General features: G+C 38.3%; 1 protein-coding gene across 7 annotated transcripts in view; it reads right to left on the bottom strand.

Moving 5' to 3' along the window:
• The window catches only part of LOC105396064 (diacylglycerol lipase-beta), a 72,829-nt gene that overhangs the window by 2,452 nt on the left and 50,986 nt on the right, over positions 1 to 19,391 (bottom strand). For 4 of the 7 annotated variants that reach the window (XM_038117579.2, XM_038117577.2, XM_038117578.2 and 1 more), the window contains 12 exons: positions 18,173 to 18,397; positions 9,491 to 9,603; positions 7,700 to 7,921; positions 7,062 to 7,377; positions 6,236 to 6,359; positions 4,298 to 4,421; positions 3,805 to 3,930; positions 2,941 to 3,033; positions 2,381 to 2,535; positions 2,031 to 2,186; positions 381 to 493; positions 79 to 114 (listed from right to left, as the gene is read on the bottom strand). In XM_038117579.2, the coding sequence (XP_037973507.2) occupies positions 79 to 114; positions 381 to 493; positions 2,031 to 2,186; positions 2,381 to 2,535; positions 2,941 to 3,033; positions 3,805 to 3,930; positions 4,298 to 4,421; positions 6,236 to 6,359; positions 7,062 to 7,377; positions 7,700 to 7,921; positions 9,491 to 9,603; positions 18,173 to 18,397 (1,803 nt within the window). The remainder of the gene's footprint in view (positions 1 to 78; positions 115 to 380; positions 494 to 2,030; positions 2,187 to 2,380; positions 2,536 to 2,940; positions 3,034 to 3,804; positions 3,931 to 4,297; positions 4,422 to 6,235; positions 6,360 to 7,061; positions 7,378 to 7,699; positions 7,922 to 9,490; positions 9,604 to 18,172; positions 18,398 to 19,391) is intronic. The other 3 variants (XM_038117580.2, XM_011568050.3, XM_011568065.3) reach the window with 3 other exon arrangements.

Consider the following 19,391-nt stretch of genomic DNA (forward strand, 5'->3'; position numbering starts at 1 on the left):
GAAAAGTATAACATGAGTGTGAAAAGTGAGAATGAGGATTTAAAGGGAGTTAGTGTACAAAAAATTATGTTCATTTACCTTTCAGTCTCTTCTCTCTCTTCTGTCCCATTAGGACTTTAGAACAGACATAGAAAATAATAATACAATTAAATATGTACCTATGTAATTTATTAAATAATCTAGACATTCTGAGTCCAGAAATGAATTTTTATTACATGAATATTTTGCTCATAATCAGCCCGTAATGGTCCACTGCTGAACATCTGCCAAAATTAGTTCCACAGCAGACTGTCCTCTCACCTAGTCACTACTGTCTACCTGTTTCGCATTTTAGTGCCTTTTAACACTTTTAACACCGGGTCAGAAAAAATAAGACTCACTTCTCAATGCCCATCCGCTTCCGCCGTACGATGTGCAGGATGCGGCCCGCCGTGAACAGCCGCGCCGACGAGAACCGCCGCGCGAACACGTTGCGCGACAGCAGCGCCGCCTCCTGGGGGAAAATAAATAGCGGTTGGTTTATAATTAATAATGCTAATAATACCTGAGGCGGTTCACACACTTGAACTTGACCGCGCACAGTCGCGGTTGGCAGATTATCATTGTATGCAAAAATGACAGTTTATATAGAAAAAACGCTGCCACCGCTTCACCGCGCGGAAATTCCGCAATCCGCGCGGTGAAGCGCTGAAGTGTGTGAACCGCCTAATGTAGGTAAAATACAGAATGGGAATTTTGTTGAATGTTCACCCACATTACATCAACCAATATACAGAGTGGGAATTTTACTAGTGTATTTTTGTCGGTAGGTCATTGTAAGTATTTTGTCACTTTTAGGAAACTAAAGCGTAATAATTTCATAGTAGTTAACTAATTTGAATGGACCGGACTCACATAGTTACAGGGTGCACTTAGGGAAATATCTTTGCACCCTATTAAGTTTTCTTACATTAACTGTATTGCCACAAAAATCTGGTTAACGCGTGTTTAACACGGTATTTGACTGATATTAAATTTGCTAAATATTTGAAGTTTTATTTTTGTGGTAAGACCGTCGATGTTGTTTAGTTTAGTTAGTTACAATGTCAACAAATATTTAAACTGCACGGTTATTAAAACAACTAAACCAAAATGACCAAAAAAGCATAAAAATTAAAACTTACCACTTAGTAGGCCACTACCACAACTACTTACCTACCACTTACTTAGATACTTTCTGTGTACTTTTACGTTATCGTTACCCTTTTTTTGCACACAACACAGCTCCTAAACTCTAGTCGTGATCTTATTTAAATGATTGTAAACATCAAAGTGACAGTTATTCAGGTGTTGACAAATGTAAAAGATGAACTTCAAATAGAACTATCATTGATTTAGTGTCCTCTTTGATTTGGCGGCATTACAATGTTTGCAATTTGACTTTGAGTCTTATAAGGTGCTCGTTCTTATCAAAAGCAAAATGTAGTTAGGTACCTACTTATAATATTATAATGACAGAATAACTGCACCTTGAAAAAAGTTTTTTATGTTTGTTTACAATCATTTAAATACGATCACGACTCGAGTATAGCGGTAACTACATCATAAAACAAATGACAGAAGATGTATCCTTAGACAGATCATAGTTTAACAAACAAAGAAGAAAACCTCTCCATACAATTATATAACTAGCCAATATCACAATTTAACAATAATATGACATCAAGTTCTGAGTGATTTCACATTATGTTCAAAGCAATAGGTCACGAGTGTGAAACATGAAATATACAAAGTAACGAAATGAGCTCACAAAACTTCATTCTGAACAAGTTTTAACCATTTCATAAGGTCTTAGAACAAAATTTGCTCATAATGATGTATCTTTACATTATGTACTACAACACCTTTACATTATGTACTAGAACTAACTAAGTTTACCATGAAACCAATGAAAGTGACGCACACAAACACAGCGGAACAAAAACCAAAGCGGCACACAGCACACTGCAACGGCACACGAAGACACCTGTAGTAAAATCGTTTCAACTGACAGCACTCACGGTGGAGACACTCTGTATGAGGAGAGCGTCCGAGGAGTCGTCTGACGGCGGAGCCTCCAGTTCCTCAGGCCGTCTCCAGGTGGACTCGAGATCGCGAGCTGGTACTCCGAACAGTGCGTAGCCAAAGCCGTTCAGCATTATTCGGTACTGGAATGTAGAGGTTTTGGAGTTTTATGGTTGGTAAAAAGAAAGAAATTTTGTAAAAACTGTAACGCATATAAAAAATTATACAAACTATGTAACAAAGCTCATTAGTGTGTTATTTGCTAAAACAAATTTCAACTTATCAAGTGCAATTTTCGTCAAACTGAATTTTCTCATATATTCAGTTATCATCTCACCTTAGGCAGTTTTGTAGCGTGGATGGTCTGTATGACCTTGGTCCTGAGGTTCTCTATGCTGTGCACGGACAGCCTCATCACCAGGTCGTCTCCAACGCCGACGGTTAGTACAAAACTCTCGGTGTACCGCGCCGCCTCCCGGCTAATTAGACCAGCTGGGAACAAACATTATGTTATTTAAAGAATACTTACTCAGAAATAAAGGAACAGTATGTTATTTAAAGAAAATGAGTGGGTAGTAGGTAACTCAGAAATAAAGGTAAAATAATTTTATTTCAACTGTAGGACGCTCCCTATCCCTGCCTCTGGACCAATGACACTAGACAGAGTTGTCATTTTAAAGATTCTCAGAAACAAAAGAAAAATATTTTTATCTAAAAAAGTAGTGTAGGACGCTGTCCCCGTTGCTGTTGCTGGACCAAAGATAGTAGACAGGTAGGCGGTAGTGGGTGGATGCTAAGGCAGTGTTTTTAGGAGTAACGGTGAAAGCAATTAGTGATACTGAGTAACTACTCTATCTCAAAGTTATGTATTTAGGTATATTGATTAATAATGCTTACCTGGGGTTGAAAAGGCAAATACTTTCAGATGAGGATACTTTGGTCTTAACTTTAAAGCTACTAATACTGCTACTCCTGCACCCAAACTGTGACCTGAAAATGGAAACGTCTCGTTATAAAATATTTAATGGCTCTCTTAAATTGTAAGTGCTATTACGTTTTGGCAGAATACGGGATTCGGGCTGTCGTTAAACGTAAACAGGGTCGTTCGTTATTCATAGGGTGGTTGGCCTTTTGGGTTGCGGCTAATAAAATGTGCATTACATTGTGCTCAATCATCAGTAGCTCCAAGTATTGATTCACATATTTTACTAGCCATAAATGGTCACCTTTTTGGGGTTGGAAGGACATGTGTGAGTGTGTGAAATAGTGACGTATGGCCTTAGAAATGGGTACGGCATATTTACTAATTTGTACTATTCACATTGGGATTTAACATTTAACGCACGCTTTAACAGGACATTTCAATAATATTAATGACCAAAAGGGATTATTAATACAAAAATTGTTCTGCTTATTGATAATGTGTGTACTATAAATCCTACTAATATTATAAATGCGAAAGTTTAAGAGTATGTGTGTATTTTTGTAACTTCTTCACGTCGAAACGCCTGCGCCAATTTTAATAAAATTTGGTGAGGAGTAAGCAGACACCATGGATTAACACATAGGCTACTTTTTATCGCAGATTCCCACTTTAACAGCTAGTACAGTCAGCAGCATAAGTAGCTATACACTTTTGTACCTTGTCACTCTGAAATCGCCTATCCAATCATTGAACAAATTGACTATTCGTCACTTTGACAAGGTACAGAAGTTTATAACGACTTATGCAGCTGACTGTACAAGATAACTCCAGCTGACCTGTTAAGATGAGGTCGTAGTGCGGGAACTGCTGGAAAGCGCGGTCCAGCACCGGCGAGAGCCGCTTCAGCAGCTTGGCCGCGCCCATCGACATGCCCTTGTGCGCCGCCGTGTCTTCCGGGAGACCTGGGAATGTAGACCGAATTATATTTAGAAGGACCGGAAAATATTTCGAAGATGATTATAAAATTACCACAGAGCTAGCAAGCTCGGAAACCGTTATGTAAAACTGAAATTTATTTTAATTATTGCTGTTGTTCATCATACTAACAACGTCAAACTAGGCAGATGTATTTCAAACTACGTACGGACAACACTAACTCAAAGTCGAAAAGTCAATATTAACTGTACAAATATTATGATTATATTTATATGCGTTATTCTACAATCTATTCAACGCAGCGATTACCAGAGAGGTAGGTCGATCATAGCGCAGATACGATTGGTGACGAATATCCAATCAAACAGTCGCGCTCCTCCCCACTCCACTCACCATCAGCCTCGAACTTCTCGGAACCAGCAGTGAGGTCGGTGAAGATGTCCCTCAGCGAGATGGAGCCGCGCACCGCCACCACGATGCTCTCGCGCTCGTGGTCCGCTATCACGCAGAACGGCAACTGGAATGAGGGACAAGCACCCGCTTTTAGAAACTACGTCATATAGTATTTACCTACATGACCAGAAGGGTTGACCGCGTTGCATCGCGTAGCCTCAAAAGCGAGCGCGACGGAGACCTTTTGTCACGTCTTAACTGCACGTGCACGTCCCAGTCCTGCTACAATTCTCGATAACTGGGTCATAACTACAGGCACTATAGGTACCGTCAGCCAGACTTAAAATAAGTCTGACATCAGGGATCCATAGACCAGTGGATCTAACCGCTGAAGCTAATGCCGCAGTACTCTAGGAAAGTGGAATGTGGAACAGACGCGGTGAGAAGATAGGGAAGCAGTTGCTGAGTATTAGGTGTGTTATAACGCGCGCACATAAATAAACAATAGGAAAATGGCGGCAGAGCGCAAGTTGCCACACGAGTCCGCCGTTCTACCTACATAGATCTAAACGACATGCCACACAATACGTTGGAGTGACGGACGGCCACGTAGCCCTAACGGTAACGTTTTATAACTGCTAACTGCACCTATCCAGAATCTAGCCCTATATGTGTACCTTCCGAAGATGAGACTAGTTCACGAGTTGCCCTCATCCAATTAATTAAACCTTCGCATTTATCCACTGCGCCTAAATTAAGCCGCTTAGCTAAGTAATTGTTCCGAGTTACACTATCCGTAAAAGCCTAATACATCCACTAGGCATGCCTGAAGCGATACGACAGTAAGGGTACTAATTACTTTAATTGGTACCTATACCTACTAGCTACTACACGAGTATCATTGGCATGTAATCGATTACTAAGCTCTTACTAAAGTATGTACCTTTAACTAGTACAATGGTGTACTAAGGTACTTTTCTACCTAGTTATTATATATACTATACATTTAGGTACAGTGGAATAGACCTAGGAATTACTATGTAATCTGATTAAAACAAACTCAATAACTGTGGTAAATCGAAAAGTTCAACACAAAAATACATAAGAATTTAATAATATTTTGGTATCTCATAAAAAAACAGATAAATATGCAAAACCATCGAATACAATCTGCTTAATCCATATTAAGTAGATTGTATTTGGTACCTACCTACAGACATAGGCTTATTATTACTCTCTTTTAAAGATTCATTAAATTATTGTTTATTTGTAATTTTAAAACGCATCACTCGGATAAGAATCCTCGAATAAAAATATCAACATTTTTAAAGTTGATATTTTTATTCGAGGATCCGACTGCTTCGACCAAATGGTACACAAGTCCTTTGTGAAAGAAAATGCGACACTTCTCAGCTCATCCATCTTAGTTATCCCGACAGGCGCTTGTTAGAAGAAAAGTTTTTTATGGTTATTCACAGGAGGAAAATGTAGCAAAATAGTTTTTCAACTCATATAATAATATTATTGAGTTGCGCGAGGGGCAAAGTCGATCGATTCCTTGACATCACATTTTGGAAGCGTACCTAAACATTAAGGTAGTAAAGGAGTCTACACACCAAACCCGCCGACACAGCCCGGCGGCTTCGTGTCGGCGACCCAAACCCGCCAACCCGCCAACATGTGTCATGGGGCTGTGTCGGTGAGGTCGGCGGCAAGAAATCAGTACAAATTTTTTAGTACTTGCACGCGCGGGTACGAGTCGCCGACATGATTCTTGAAACAAAGTCGCCGACACCAAGCCGCCGGGCTGTGTCGGCGGGTCGGCGGGTTTGGTGTGTAGACTCCTTAAGGGACGTTAACGGGTTCCATGACAGCATGATTAATATGAGGTAGGAAACTAGGAATTATTATTATAAGTAATGCTTGGTGGGAACTTACTTCAAACACATGGTTGTTGAAGGAAGCGAAGATAATATCGTCAGCTTCTAACTTGCTCATGTACTTGAAACCAGCGAAATGACACAAACAGCAGTTATCATCCGTCACTATTGTATTCTGAGGCCTGCAAATAAAAAAAATGTATAAGTCTAGGCAGTTAACACGAAAAAAATCACACATGTAGTAATAAAATGTAGAAACAAAACCTTATACGAGGTTAATGTGGAAAGAACAAAAAACATCCGGTTAGATGTTATCAGGGTAGGTAAATAATAAAATAAATAGTCCTCGACCTCTCCGTACATATGTGCAGGCGTGTAAGTACATAATGTATTTAACCGCCTACCTACGGAGCGTGCGTTAGGCTTATTTTGAAGCCTTGACATAAAGGAAGCAGTCTTATGCATTGTGCCAGATTCACTATACTGTACGCAACCCAGAAATAAACTACTAGTTAATGAAATGTTGGAGAAGTTAATGATGCGTGAAACACAGTATTAACAACTTATTGCAGTGATCACTTTTCTTGATTAGGTAAAACTTAGGATCATATTCGTCATCAGCAGCTAACTTTATGTACACTACATTACCAATTTTAAAAGTGATAGAAAATTGTACTACTAAGTATAATAGTTCACTGCTTGAGATATGAATCTGTCTATGCACATTCCACCACTCTGACCAATCTTTCCCTACTCATTTAGAAGGCCAATAACGGCTAACTTGACAACCGTCTAGCTAGCGGGTTCTAGCGGGTGTAATAAAACCCGAGTCCGCGTTGTTCATTGTTTAAAAATGATCTTAATCGATATCCACATAATCTTACCTGCAACAACAGCAAGTCAAATGCCTGGCCAGCTTGCAGAACCCCGTAAAACAATGCCTGTACAGGACATAGGGCCAGCCGTAGGCCGCGATCGACAGCCTCAGGTAATAGAACGCGTCTTCCAGATTCATCCAAGGGGGCGTTTCGGAGAATATCTTGCTGACGTCGGTGGTGTAGATGGGTTCCTCCTCGTTGATCATCTGTATCCGCCTCATCTCCCTGGTCTCCCGCTTCTGTCGGACCCTGAGCAGCACGCAGCCGGCCACCACGTCCGATGGGACCAGGTCCGTAGACCGGAATAGTGCACTCAGGAGAGCTGCGAATAATGATTTCTTGATTAGATCATGAACTCGGAATATAAGTATGAAATTAGACTTACGTAAAACACACTAAACAATAGAAAAAGGAAAGAAAGAGATCGCCAAATTAAAAACAATGAAGTTATAAATGGCCCTAGTTAAATACCAAAACGTATTGTTACTCTTATTAGAGTTACTTCAAGCTGAACTCGTGGCTATCGATACTAACACTGGCTGGTTATGATTTTAACTATTTTATTTTCTACACTAACTTGTTAGAAGAATTAAAAACAGTAAAGGAGGTTTCATATCATGAAAAAAACTAGATAAATCTCTTACCAGCAACCTGCTGGAACGCTTCCTTCCCGTGCTCATCCTTCTTCAGCCAGCAGAAGGCCCAGCGGAACCTTCTAGACCACAGCCCCGTGACCTTCCTGTGGTGGCGCACCTGGTTCGGCGTGTCCTGCATGTCCCCGTAGTTCACTGACCCGAGTGGGTCGAACACCATGAACAGACCGAATATAGTCAGTCCCAGTTGCACCCAGTTGAACAGGACTATACCTGCAGAATTACGATGAGTATTAATTGAGTGTTTCTTCATCATCAGGGTATGGGTCTCCTTCCAATAAAGGAAGGGATAAGGTCTAGTCCACCACGCTGGCCTAGTGCGGGTGAATATTTCTTACTAAATATTAACCCCCGAATTTATAGAGCTTTTTGTCACGTTATGAATATTATTGAATGAATGAAAGTTGATGAAAGTGTGTGATGCCGTAGGTATCGTTGAACTATCACGGGAAAACCTTTCAAGGTGAAGAAGCAGCTATTACCACGGGGTAATAACTTTACTAGTCACTACTATTGCATACTACATACATACATACTTACATACTACCTCTGAATCTGAAACAGTCATGATAGACTTTATTCTTATTACTACTCACTCATCGTGACTACCTATCCTTACATATTATTTTTATAATAACAGTTTATTCACTAAATATACATTGAAAATAATCTAGAGCATCCTCGTATTTATTGAAATTATGAGTAATAAAATAAATAAATACCCTGGCTATTCAAAACGTTCTGATTATGCAGTATCATTCAATTAAAAAGCAATTATGACGTAATTAATTCATAGCACCCCAGTAAATGGTGGTGGGAGGCACACCGGAGATTTTTAATTACCTTTCACTTAGATTGGTTTATGGGGGGTTCTCAATTAGTTTTATGGGTCGAGAGACCATTGAATTAATTTAGTTCAGTCCTGAAATAACTTTAGAGTATAGTGTAAACAAGTGAATATCATCGTTGTTGTATTGAAATTATTTTGTAGGTTGCCAGGTTTACTTTTCATTGGATGCGATTCCTTTATAAATATGATTGGTAGATATATTATTTATTTATTTAACTCTTTATTGTACAAATATTACAAATAAAAGCACAAAGGGTGGACTTAATGCTAAAAGCATTTTCTGCCAGTCAACCCGCAGAAGGTACAGGAAAAATAGATAATAAGGTGTACAAAAAAGAATTAAAAAAAAAAGGAAAAGAATAGTAAACCTAAGTCACTTAATATTATACCTAATTAACCTATATAAATATATATACAAATATACCGATATACCTACATATAAACGTAAGTATCCAAGTCACATTTTTTTCGTATTTGACTATAATACCGTGTGTCGTTGTTTTTTTTTATTTGTTTACGCTTAGATTAACAATATAACGAAGAAGATGGTGTATCACATACAAAAACAAAGCAAAAACTGTCCGCATTCAAAGTTTAGGGCGCCGTGCACCAAAGTGTTTGATCTAGATTTAGTGTCTAATCTCGATTTAAGAAACGTCAGTCCATATAAATTTTAGGCATAAATCGAGATTTAACACCATGTCTAGATTTAATATGTTGGTGCAAGTGGCCCTTAATGTCAAACCGTTTTAAGTTCAACCTAATGACAACTATTGTACCACTGGATAACGTCACAAATCTTCTTACTGAACTAATTTAAATTAATGTAAATAAGTGCTCAGTTGTAGAAGCGGGGTGTTATTTGTCGAGACGTTACTTTAGCACTGTCATTCCATCTTGTTCGCGTATCGTTAATCTAAGGTTGTACTCACTCTGTATGACGATGCTGGAGAACTTGTCCTGCACGGAGCAGTCGATGAGCTCGCAGAACATCCACATGGTGCCCATCACGTTCAGCGCCACCTCCGGCAGCACCAGCAGCACCCTGTAGACAGACCAGCCTCAGTATACAGGGTGTTGGAAACGCGACGCGTATATTAAATAAACATAACTTCATTGTGCAATAAAAACTTACCCCTTATTCATAGAGAAGTTACAGAACGTTTTAACTAATACACTGTTTTGTCCCTCTCCGACAAAGAACAATTAAACTGTTTTGTCCCTCTCCGACAAAGAACAATTTGACAGAGAGGGACGAAACAGTTTATTAGTTAAAACGTCTTGTAACTTTTATATGAATAAGGGGGTTAGCCTATATAAATGGTGACGCCCTGACTCCTAGCTAGGATCGAGCAGCTGTATGTTAGGAGACAATGTCTTCCCAGAAATTATGCAAAGTTTTGACGCCTAAATAAAGCCACAAACAATATAGCAACTAATCATGACATACCGTAGATCGGTTCGAGATTATAAAAGTTTCAGTATGTTTTATGAACATATCGCCTGGTTGCATTGCAGAGTGTGCAAACATGTGCATAGATATACCTAGTTCGTAAACATACCTCTCCTTAAGCGCTCACAAACAGATTGCTCCAACGAACTACATAATACTTCCAAACTTTGGATAAACAGGATTAAATGGAGCACTTTAGAATCTATGAGACACACCAACTTTGCTTTGAGTGGCTCAGCCTGTTTAGTTAGACGAGGCAAATAAAATATATCTACCCCTACAGTTTACGTTTATATACAAAATGCTAACATTACTAACTGTGCCATAAAATTTCGGAATTCTCGCTCTTCTGAGATCCAGAACTACACCACTCCGAATAACTCCACTAACTCTGGGTTAAGTTCTGTTCAAGTGATGTGGCAAGTGGGTCATTTATGGTAGATACGAGTACTAACTGGTAATAATGTCCTTCCGGTGCCTGGCTCTGTCATAAAAAGTTTACAGCCCGGTTATCCAGTCTCCCCATTTAATGCGTTTTGTTAGACTGACTGAGAAGCTGAGGAAAAACTTTAATTCGCTGAAAATTATGTACGTACCTGTACGTACAATAATTCTGAACTAGATCCACATTCATAATTGTATTGATGTGTAAATTAAATTTATGAATAAACGATTGAAATTGAATAAGTAGCTAAGTTCTTCCTTCCGGTCGGTGTTTTCATAATATTAATTGAAAAATGTCAATATACAAACTCGTTCAATATATTTAAACTCGGGATCATACAATAGCACCCGTCTATCCCCGTGCCCTCCTATCAGTCAGCGTCACGACACAACCCCCCCCCCTAACCCCCGAAAAGTAATTTAGCAGGTTCGGAGGTCAGAACTGGGAGTAAACAAATCCGAATCGGAAAGTTAATCGATGTTTAAACCACATCCACATTGTTGTATCGCTCCAGCCACAGAGTCTGGCTATCATTTAGTTTAGATAAATTGATGTTCCTTAATTCACCAACCACATGACACAGATAACTGAATAATTCCTTACACAACGTAACCCATAGAAGTTTGTGGTAGAACTGTCATTATCATCATCAGCCAATAATCATCCACTGCACCACAACACTCGGTCCTCGGCCTTCCTCATCCGACCACTACCGGCTACCCGCCTAAGGTCGCCAGTCCAGCGGGCAGGAGGGTGTCCCACGCTGCGTTTACCTGTTCGTGGTCTCCACTCGAGAACTAGTCTACCCCAACGTTTATCGGTTCTTCGGCAGATATGACCAGCCCACTGCCACTTCAGCTTGCATATTTTGACAGCGATGTCGGTAACCTTATTCCTCTGACGGATAACCTCATTTCTGATACGATCCATCAGAGAAACCCCATGCCCAGCTCTCTCCATAGCACGCTGAGCGACTTTAAATCGGTGGACCAGCATTGCTATCACATAACTCTGAAAGACATTGAACTTTGAAAGAAAGCGCTGTCCAATGGCTATTGCTTTGGTGGTATCACATAACATTTGTGAATGGTAGAGTGAACGACTGGCTTTGCCAAACTGAAAGCCATTTGACCGTAAATACACTTGTGCAATATTTGTTTTCAGACATACCGTTGCGTTTTGTTCTCAAATGACATAATAGTTTAGATAGAAAAAAATCAGTCCAGAATAAATTATATTCATTAAATCTTTAAATAAAGATGATATCGAGCGATTATTTATCTTATAGATACTATAAGATAAATATTTATAATTTTTTTACGATTAATAATTTATTATTTTCAACATAATTATTTATAATGGTTAAACAAACCGCTTTGCTAAATGTCAATTACACCCAACATAAACAACTAAGTTTTCGCCAATTTTCGAATTTTCGTGTTTTCTTTTATCTGAAGTGTTTTCCACGTGTTTTCCTCTTTGTTTGAAATATATACGAGTATTTATATACTGCCGGAGCCGGATTTTATGCAAAAAGTAAGTAAAGTTTAGTTTGTACAACATATTTTCATTGTAGAATCATGCTACCTACTTTAATATGAAAATCACTTAAAATTACATTTACTAAATAACTTTCAATAGTGCACCTTTGCCTACCCCGTTAAGGAGCAGAGGCGTAGATGTGACTGTTTATGTTAAGTAGGGTTATAAATACCTAAGGTATTTCATTAATATTTTTAAAATATGTTAGTGTCTGCCCTTTGATTAGTGCCTGCCATAAAGATGGTTTGAGACGAGCTAGCTCGGATTTTATGTGGTCCATTAAAAAATAAGTAATGTAACATATAATTTTTATTTTCAGCTGTCGGAAGGGGTTGGTTAGGCGGTACGTGCTCGGCTCGTGGAGCTGGAGGAGCGTCGGCTCCACCAGACGGAACGTCGCATCGACATTGAGGATGCGACGTTGAGGAGCGTCGGTTGGCTGTGGAGACGCAACAACTCGCCGTGGAGGAGCGACGACTCGCCTTTGAGCAGGAACTAGGAACGCCAACTCGCCCCCTAAAACATGATATAATATACTTACTGTGATTTTTATTATTTAATTGTAATATTGCAAATACACTGTGATTTTTATGTAGATCCATGGTAAATTATTATAATGACTGTTTAGATAATAAATGCAACAAATTAATACATACTTAACTGTGATTTTTATGTAGATCTAAGGTAAATTATTAAAATTGCCATGTATAGGTAATAAATGCAACAAATGAATACATAATATTATAGGTACTTTTTTTATGCGAGAGGCCTATATAGTTAGGTGATACTAGGCCCCAATTTTTTTCTGGTAAGTACATTCCATTCCCATAAAAGGCAACAGCAGCAAGAATCTAAAAAAAACAAAAAAATATTAAGATATGTTAAACAGATTTAATATGTTCCAGTGTTCAAAAATCTTCTTAGTGAATCGGTGACTTTTAACAGTATACAGCTGGGCAAGGGTTGAAAGGAATAGCCAGAAAAAGACGAAATTAGTCTGTTTCGCGCCGATAAAATATAAATAACAATAATAAACGTGTAAACAAACAGTCACGCCTTGTACTAATGTACTCCCTTGCGGGGTAGGCAGTAATATAATTCTATGAATACGGGGGTAAAACTTGCCTAACATATTCGCACCTTTAAATCAGCCGCTTATTCGCACAACCTGCTAAATTGTAGTTGGGTGAGCATAATTTTTTTTCTGAACTCCTCGTCGGGTAGATTAAGTGGCTCACTTTTAATTTTCGGTTTATTGCCAATTCCCTCTTCAGCCTTTCGTTTTCCACCAACGCTATGAATAATATATGTGCCATCACAACACAGACACAATCCAAACACTTAGTACCTAAATATTGAAAAATATTTGTTGAAAAACTTTAAAAGAAGTTGGTCAAGAGCAACTTCCTTCAATGGCAGAAATCGAAGGAAATAATTCTTTCAAATCCATGGATATCAAAGACAGAATTGATACGTGATACGATTAACTGTCAAAAACCGAAAATCGTTCATTCTTTTCAATGCTGGCTTTCTGTATTCTGGCTTTGCATTGACCATCATGTTACGTGATACGAAATTGACAGTTGAAAGCAAGGATTGCCTTCAAGTCAAAGACAGTGAAGTTATGTGATAGCAATGCTGCATTGCTATCACATAACTCTGAAAGACATTGAACTTTGAAAGAAAGCGCTGTCCAATGGCTATTGCTTTGGTGGTATCACATAACATTTGTGAATGGTAGAGTGAACGACTGGCTTTGCCAAACTGAAAGCCATTTGACCGTAAATACACTTGTGCAATATTTGTTTTCAGACATACCGTTGCGTTTTGTTCTCAAATGACATAATAGTTTAGATAGAAAAAAATCAGTCCAGAATAAATTATATTCATTAAATCTTTAAATAAAGATGATATCGAGCGATTATTTATCTTATAGATACTATAAGATAAATATTTATAATTTTTTTACGATTAATAATTTATTATTTTCAACATAATTATTTATAATGGTTAAACAAACCGCTTTGCTAAATGTCAATTACACCCAACATAAACAACTAAGTTTTCGCCAATTTTCGAATTTTCGTGTTTTCTTTTATCTGAAGTGTTTTCCACGTGTTTTCCTCTTTGTTTGAAATATATACGAGTATTTATATACTGCCGGAGCCGGATTTTATGCAAAAAGTAAGTAAAGTTTAGTTTGTACAACATATTTTCATTGTAGAATCATGCTACCTACTTTAATATGAAAATCACTTAAAATTACATTTACTAAATAACTTTCAATAGTGCACCTTTGCCTACCCCGTTAAGGAGCAGAGGCGTAGATGTGACTGTTTATGTTAAGTAGGGTTATAAATACCTAAGGTATTTCATTAATATTTTTAAAATATGTTAGTGTCTGCCCTTTGATTAGTGCCTGCCATAAAGATGGTTTGAGACGAGCTAGCTCGGATTTTATGTGGTCCATTAAAAAATAAGTAATGTAACATATAATTTTTATTTTCAGCTGTCGGAAGGGGTTGGTTAGGCGGTACGTGCTCGGCTCGTGGAGCTGGAGGAGCGTCGGCTCCACCAGACGGAACGTCGCATCGACATTGAGGATGCGACGTTGAGGAGCGTCGGTTGGCTGTGGAGACGCAACAACTCGCCGTGGAGGAGCGACGACTCGCCTTTGAGCAGGAACTAGGAACGCCAACTCGCCCCCTAAAACATGATATAATATACTTACTGTGATTTTTATTATTTAATTGTAATATTGCAAATACACTGTGATTTTTATGTAGATCCATGGTAAATTATTATAATGACTGTTTAGATAATAAATGCAACAAATTAATACATACTTAACTGTGATTTTTATGTAGATCTAAGGTAAATTATTAAAATTGCCATGTATAGGTAATAAATGCAACAAATGAATACATAATATTATAGGTACTTTTTTTATGCGAGAGGCCTATATAGTTAGGTGATACTAGGCCCCAATTTTTTTCTGGTAAGTACATTCCATTCCCATAAAAGGCAACAGCAGCAAGAATCTAAAAAAAACAAAAAAATATTAAGATATGTTAAACAGATTTAATATGTTCCAGTGTTCAAAAATCTTCTTAGTGAATCGGTGACTTTTAACAGTATACAGCTGGGCAAGGGTTGAAAGGAATAGCCAGAAAAAGACGAAATTAGTCTGTTTCGCGCCGATAAAATATAAATAACAATAATAAACGTGTAAACAAACAGTCACGCCTTGTACTAATGTACTCCCTTGCGGGGTAGGCAGTAATATAATTCTATGAATACGGGGGTAAAACTTGCCTAACATATTCGCACCTTTAAATCAGCCGCTTATTCGCACAACCTGCTAAATTGTAGTTGGGTGAGCATAATTTTTTTTCTGAACTCCTCGTCGGGTAGATTAAGTGGCTCACTTTTAATTTTCGGTTTATTGCCAATTCCCTCTTCAGCCTTTCGTTTTCCACCAACGCTATGAATAATATATGTGCCATCACAACACAGACACAATCCAAACACTTAGTACCTAAATATTGAAAAATATTTGTTGAAAAACTTTAAAAGAAGTTGGTCAAGAGCAACTTCCTTCAATGGCAGAAATCGAAGGAAATAATTCTTTCAAATCCATGGATATCAAAGACAGAATTGATACGTGATACGATTAACTGTCAAAAACCGAAAATCGTTCATTCTTTTCAATGCTGGCTTTCTGTATTCTGGCTTTGCATTGACCATCATGTTACGTGATACGAAATTGACAGTTGAAAGCAAGGATTGCCTTCAAGTCAAAGACAGTGAAGTTATGTGATAGCCATGCAGTCCTACCGTCAGTGTCTACGTCTCTGCACCATACGTCATCACTGGCAGGACACACTGGTTGAAGACTTTTGACCAGGTAGAACTGTGCATGGTAGTTTTAAATGGCCCATGGCAGAGGCCTATTCACCACCATTACGGGTTTAACGTATTATATTCAATTCATTCTTTCGACTATTTGCACATGGTAAATATTTTGCTATCTATAATACCTACTATATTTCATGTCATTTGCTGGACTCCTATGAGTAATACTACCTAACATAGGTATACCTAGCATACATGTTACATGGTTTCAGCGGTTAACTTCACTGTTGATAGTTTGCAACATCGCTGAAACATAGATAGTTGTGTAACTTTCATACCGGTTGTTGTTGAAACAGTGAATAGTGGCTGCTTTACATTACACTGTAATTTTACTTACAGATATTAATTATGTTGTGAATTTAAAAAATATATTGTACCAGTGTACCTATTAGTACGTATACTACACATAACTAACGACTGTGCATAAATTGTAGTTATTTATGTTTAATTTCAATAAATATATTTTGTAAGAATAAATTATGTATAATATTATACCAGTAGACAATACTTTACAGCACAAAGTTTCTTCACTTTTGCATTTTTCGTAGAACGTTGAATACGGTTTCCGTTGTTTCCAAACTTCCAACAAAGGGTCGAGGAAAACCAAACTCATTCCAATCACAAGTCTTCCATTTGTTTAGGGTTCAATCAAAATGCAATTTTGCAGAATCGGATCTCACCGTGGGGTGTGCTCAGTTGGCAGTTCACTATAAAATGGAGTCGGGCAAATACGTTCACGATTCAATCGAATTGTTTGGATTCTGCTCTGTAAACACGCGCGTTTTATGCTCCATTCAGTATGAAAATACCGATCCAGACGCATCTGTGTGTTTGATTTGCTAAAGCGTTTGCTTTACTTTGTTACACATAGATGCACCTATGCCTGCTATAGGTACTTTTGTAAAAATGTTGGTGAGCGAAAATAGTTGTTTCTAACTGTTTGATTTTAAAGATTAAATGTAATTTTAAGTGTTTTGTACAATAAAGTTATACTACTACTACTATACTAACTTCACGTTACACATTTCTGTAAAGGCTGTGTGGGAAAAATGCTAATATTATTGGAAACTATTACTTAAACATAGATATCACACAGAAAAACAGTTTGGACGCAATTTACGACTACAGTTAGTCGTTTATTTGGCATTTTCAAAGTTACCCACTTAGCACTAACTTGTTAATTTCTGATAATTCTGATATTTTTGACACACAAATTGCACACAAACCAATAAATCTTTATTTATTTTAAAGTCAAGGTCAGGAAAATAATGTTGGCAAAACGTCGGATAGCGTAAACATGCTAAGTGAATCACATGAATGAATATGAGTGGTACATCCCACGCAGACAACGCCAGTGCCCCGGCCGGCCCACTGAACTCAACAAAAATGTATAAAAGCCCTTAGAAACCGATCCAATTACTTTGTAGAAACTAAAGAGCTTAGCGACCAAGTCAATTACTGGAACACAAGGGACAATAATGGAATTTTTAAATTACTTACTTATTTCCAGAAGATCCATAAATATTTTATCTACTTACTTACAGGGAAACCATGAACCATTTACTGGAAATACTTTTAAATACTCGAATAAAGCACTTTGAGATGCTATGTAAAGGTATGAACTCCTTTGAAGGCATCTTTGTGTTTGTACCGGCTACATTCTTAGTTACTTAAAGCGTTTCTATATTTATGCAAACAAGGGCAAAAGGTATTCTCGTATTTATTTTCCCTCAACAGTATTATTATTTTTATTTAGGTACCTAAGTATCTATAATAGCCGTTGTTAGTGGCCAAGGATAACGGTAATGACCTAGTCAGTATTATAATTATTTAAATCGAGTTCGTTAAGCTGAGTCAGAATTACCGGCTTTTAGCAACGGCTTTCCCCATGGGAGGGGGGGCTATTGGGCTAAGTATACAATTTGCAAAATGGTGTTGTGTTACCTACCTACGGCCATGGACCCTCGTGTAGTCTGTTGCACTCAAGTAAATTACTTACTCTCAGGTACCAGTAGGCACCGGGCCGGACCGGTGTTCTATCTAACTAAACCTAACCAACATGGGGCTCACTGACATTTCAACTAATTGATTGAAAGCTACAAACCGCAAAACTTGCACGTGTTAACAACGAACGGTAGCTATATACCTACAAAGTTGAGCTTAGCTCTTATTGCGATGTTTTTAAATGCAAGCAATCAATAGCTTTTCCTCTTTATAGTAATTATTTACTTACACTTTAAACAACAAAAAAAAACTCACTTGACCAGCAGCAGCGGCGCGACATATCTCCTCGCGTCCACATCAGCGATGGTCCCGCGCGCAGACTGCTGCGCCAGCCCCGCCAGCAGAAGCATCAGCACCGCCTGCAGCGCCAGGGTGCCGCACAGGTAGCCGCGCACGAAGGAGCCCCCAGACCAGCCCTCCGACCGGCACTGCCATGTCACCGGGAAGATTACCTCGACGACGAGGGCTATCAGCACCAGCCTGTGGAAATGAGGGAGTTTGGTGAGGTGATAAGTAAATATCCTGTAGAAATGAGGGGAATAGTTTGGTAAAGTTGACAAGTAAAAATAGTTAAATCTCGATTACACCTATAGAGTGGCCAAGTCTTCAGCCGAGCACTCGGTCAGTTGCTACTTGCTAGCCGTTCATTGATCGAGGATCAGCCGAGGATACTGTCTGGCCACTCTGCTCGGTTTGATTCGATTGATATACTTATCAATAACTCTATGCTATAATTAGTGAGTCACCCCTTACATTTAAGTAATCCCTACCAGCTTGGCCTAGTAAAAATAAGTAAGTATTAGCCTTCATCAAGTGAGAATAGATGTATATTTTAGATGACCGTGGAAGTGCATTTTCATGTTTCTGAAAGTTGAGTTATCTACCTATTGAGTAGACAGTTTAAATTCTAATGTCGAATCAAATAATAAAACCTATAGAAGGTAAATGTGTATGAATTATGTCTCTTTACGTCGAATCGTATCTTTTTCACACGCCCACCTGGTTTATTTGCGAAAGGTGAGTGGGAATACCTCATACAATTCAAATGTATTTAACTCCAGTATAATAGTATTTATTTTTGGCTCCGCGACTCCTTTCATTTACCTTTCTTGGTAATAGAAGTCATTTTGCCCTGCAGTGAAAGTTGCATTTCACTCGCTAAAAATAGTCCAAAATGCGAGCAAAGCGAAGTGGCATAAGAGGCGTTAAATACAACATAAACAAATAACTTAAACAAATCTTATCTTATTACTATACTATATTAAATATCTGCCACGGAAGGGGTTCGGATTCGGACCCGGGACCATTGAAATAGCAGTCGGGTAAATAACCACTATACCATCCGGTAACCAGGTGGACATAGGCCCTCCCTAACTCCACGATCAATGAGGGTCAGCAGAACCGCTGGTCAAGCTCAGTAATTTCTTCGGCCAAGAACGCAATTAGCTGTCCTTGTGTATCGATTACAGTTTAC

This window comes from Plutella xylostella, chromosome 10 (assembly GCF_932276165.1).
Source record: "Plutella xylostella chromosome 10, ilPluXylo3.1, whole genome shotgun sequence".
Classification (NCBI taxonomy): domain Eukaryota; kingdom Metazoa; phylum Arthropoda; class Insecta; order Lepidoptera; family Plutellidae; genus Plutella; species Plutella xylostella.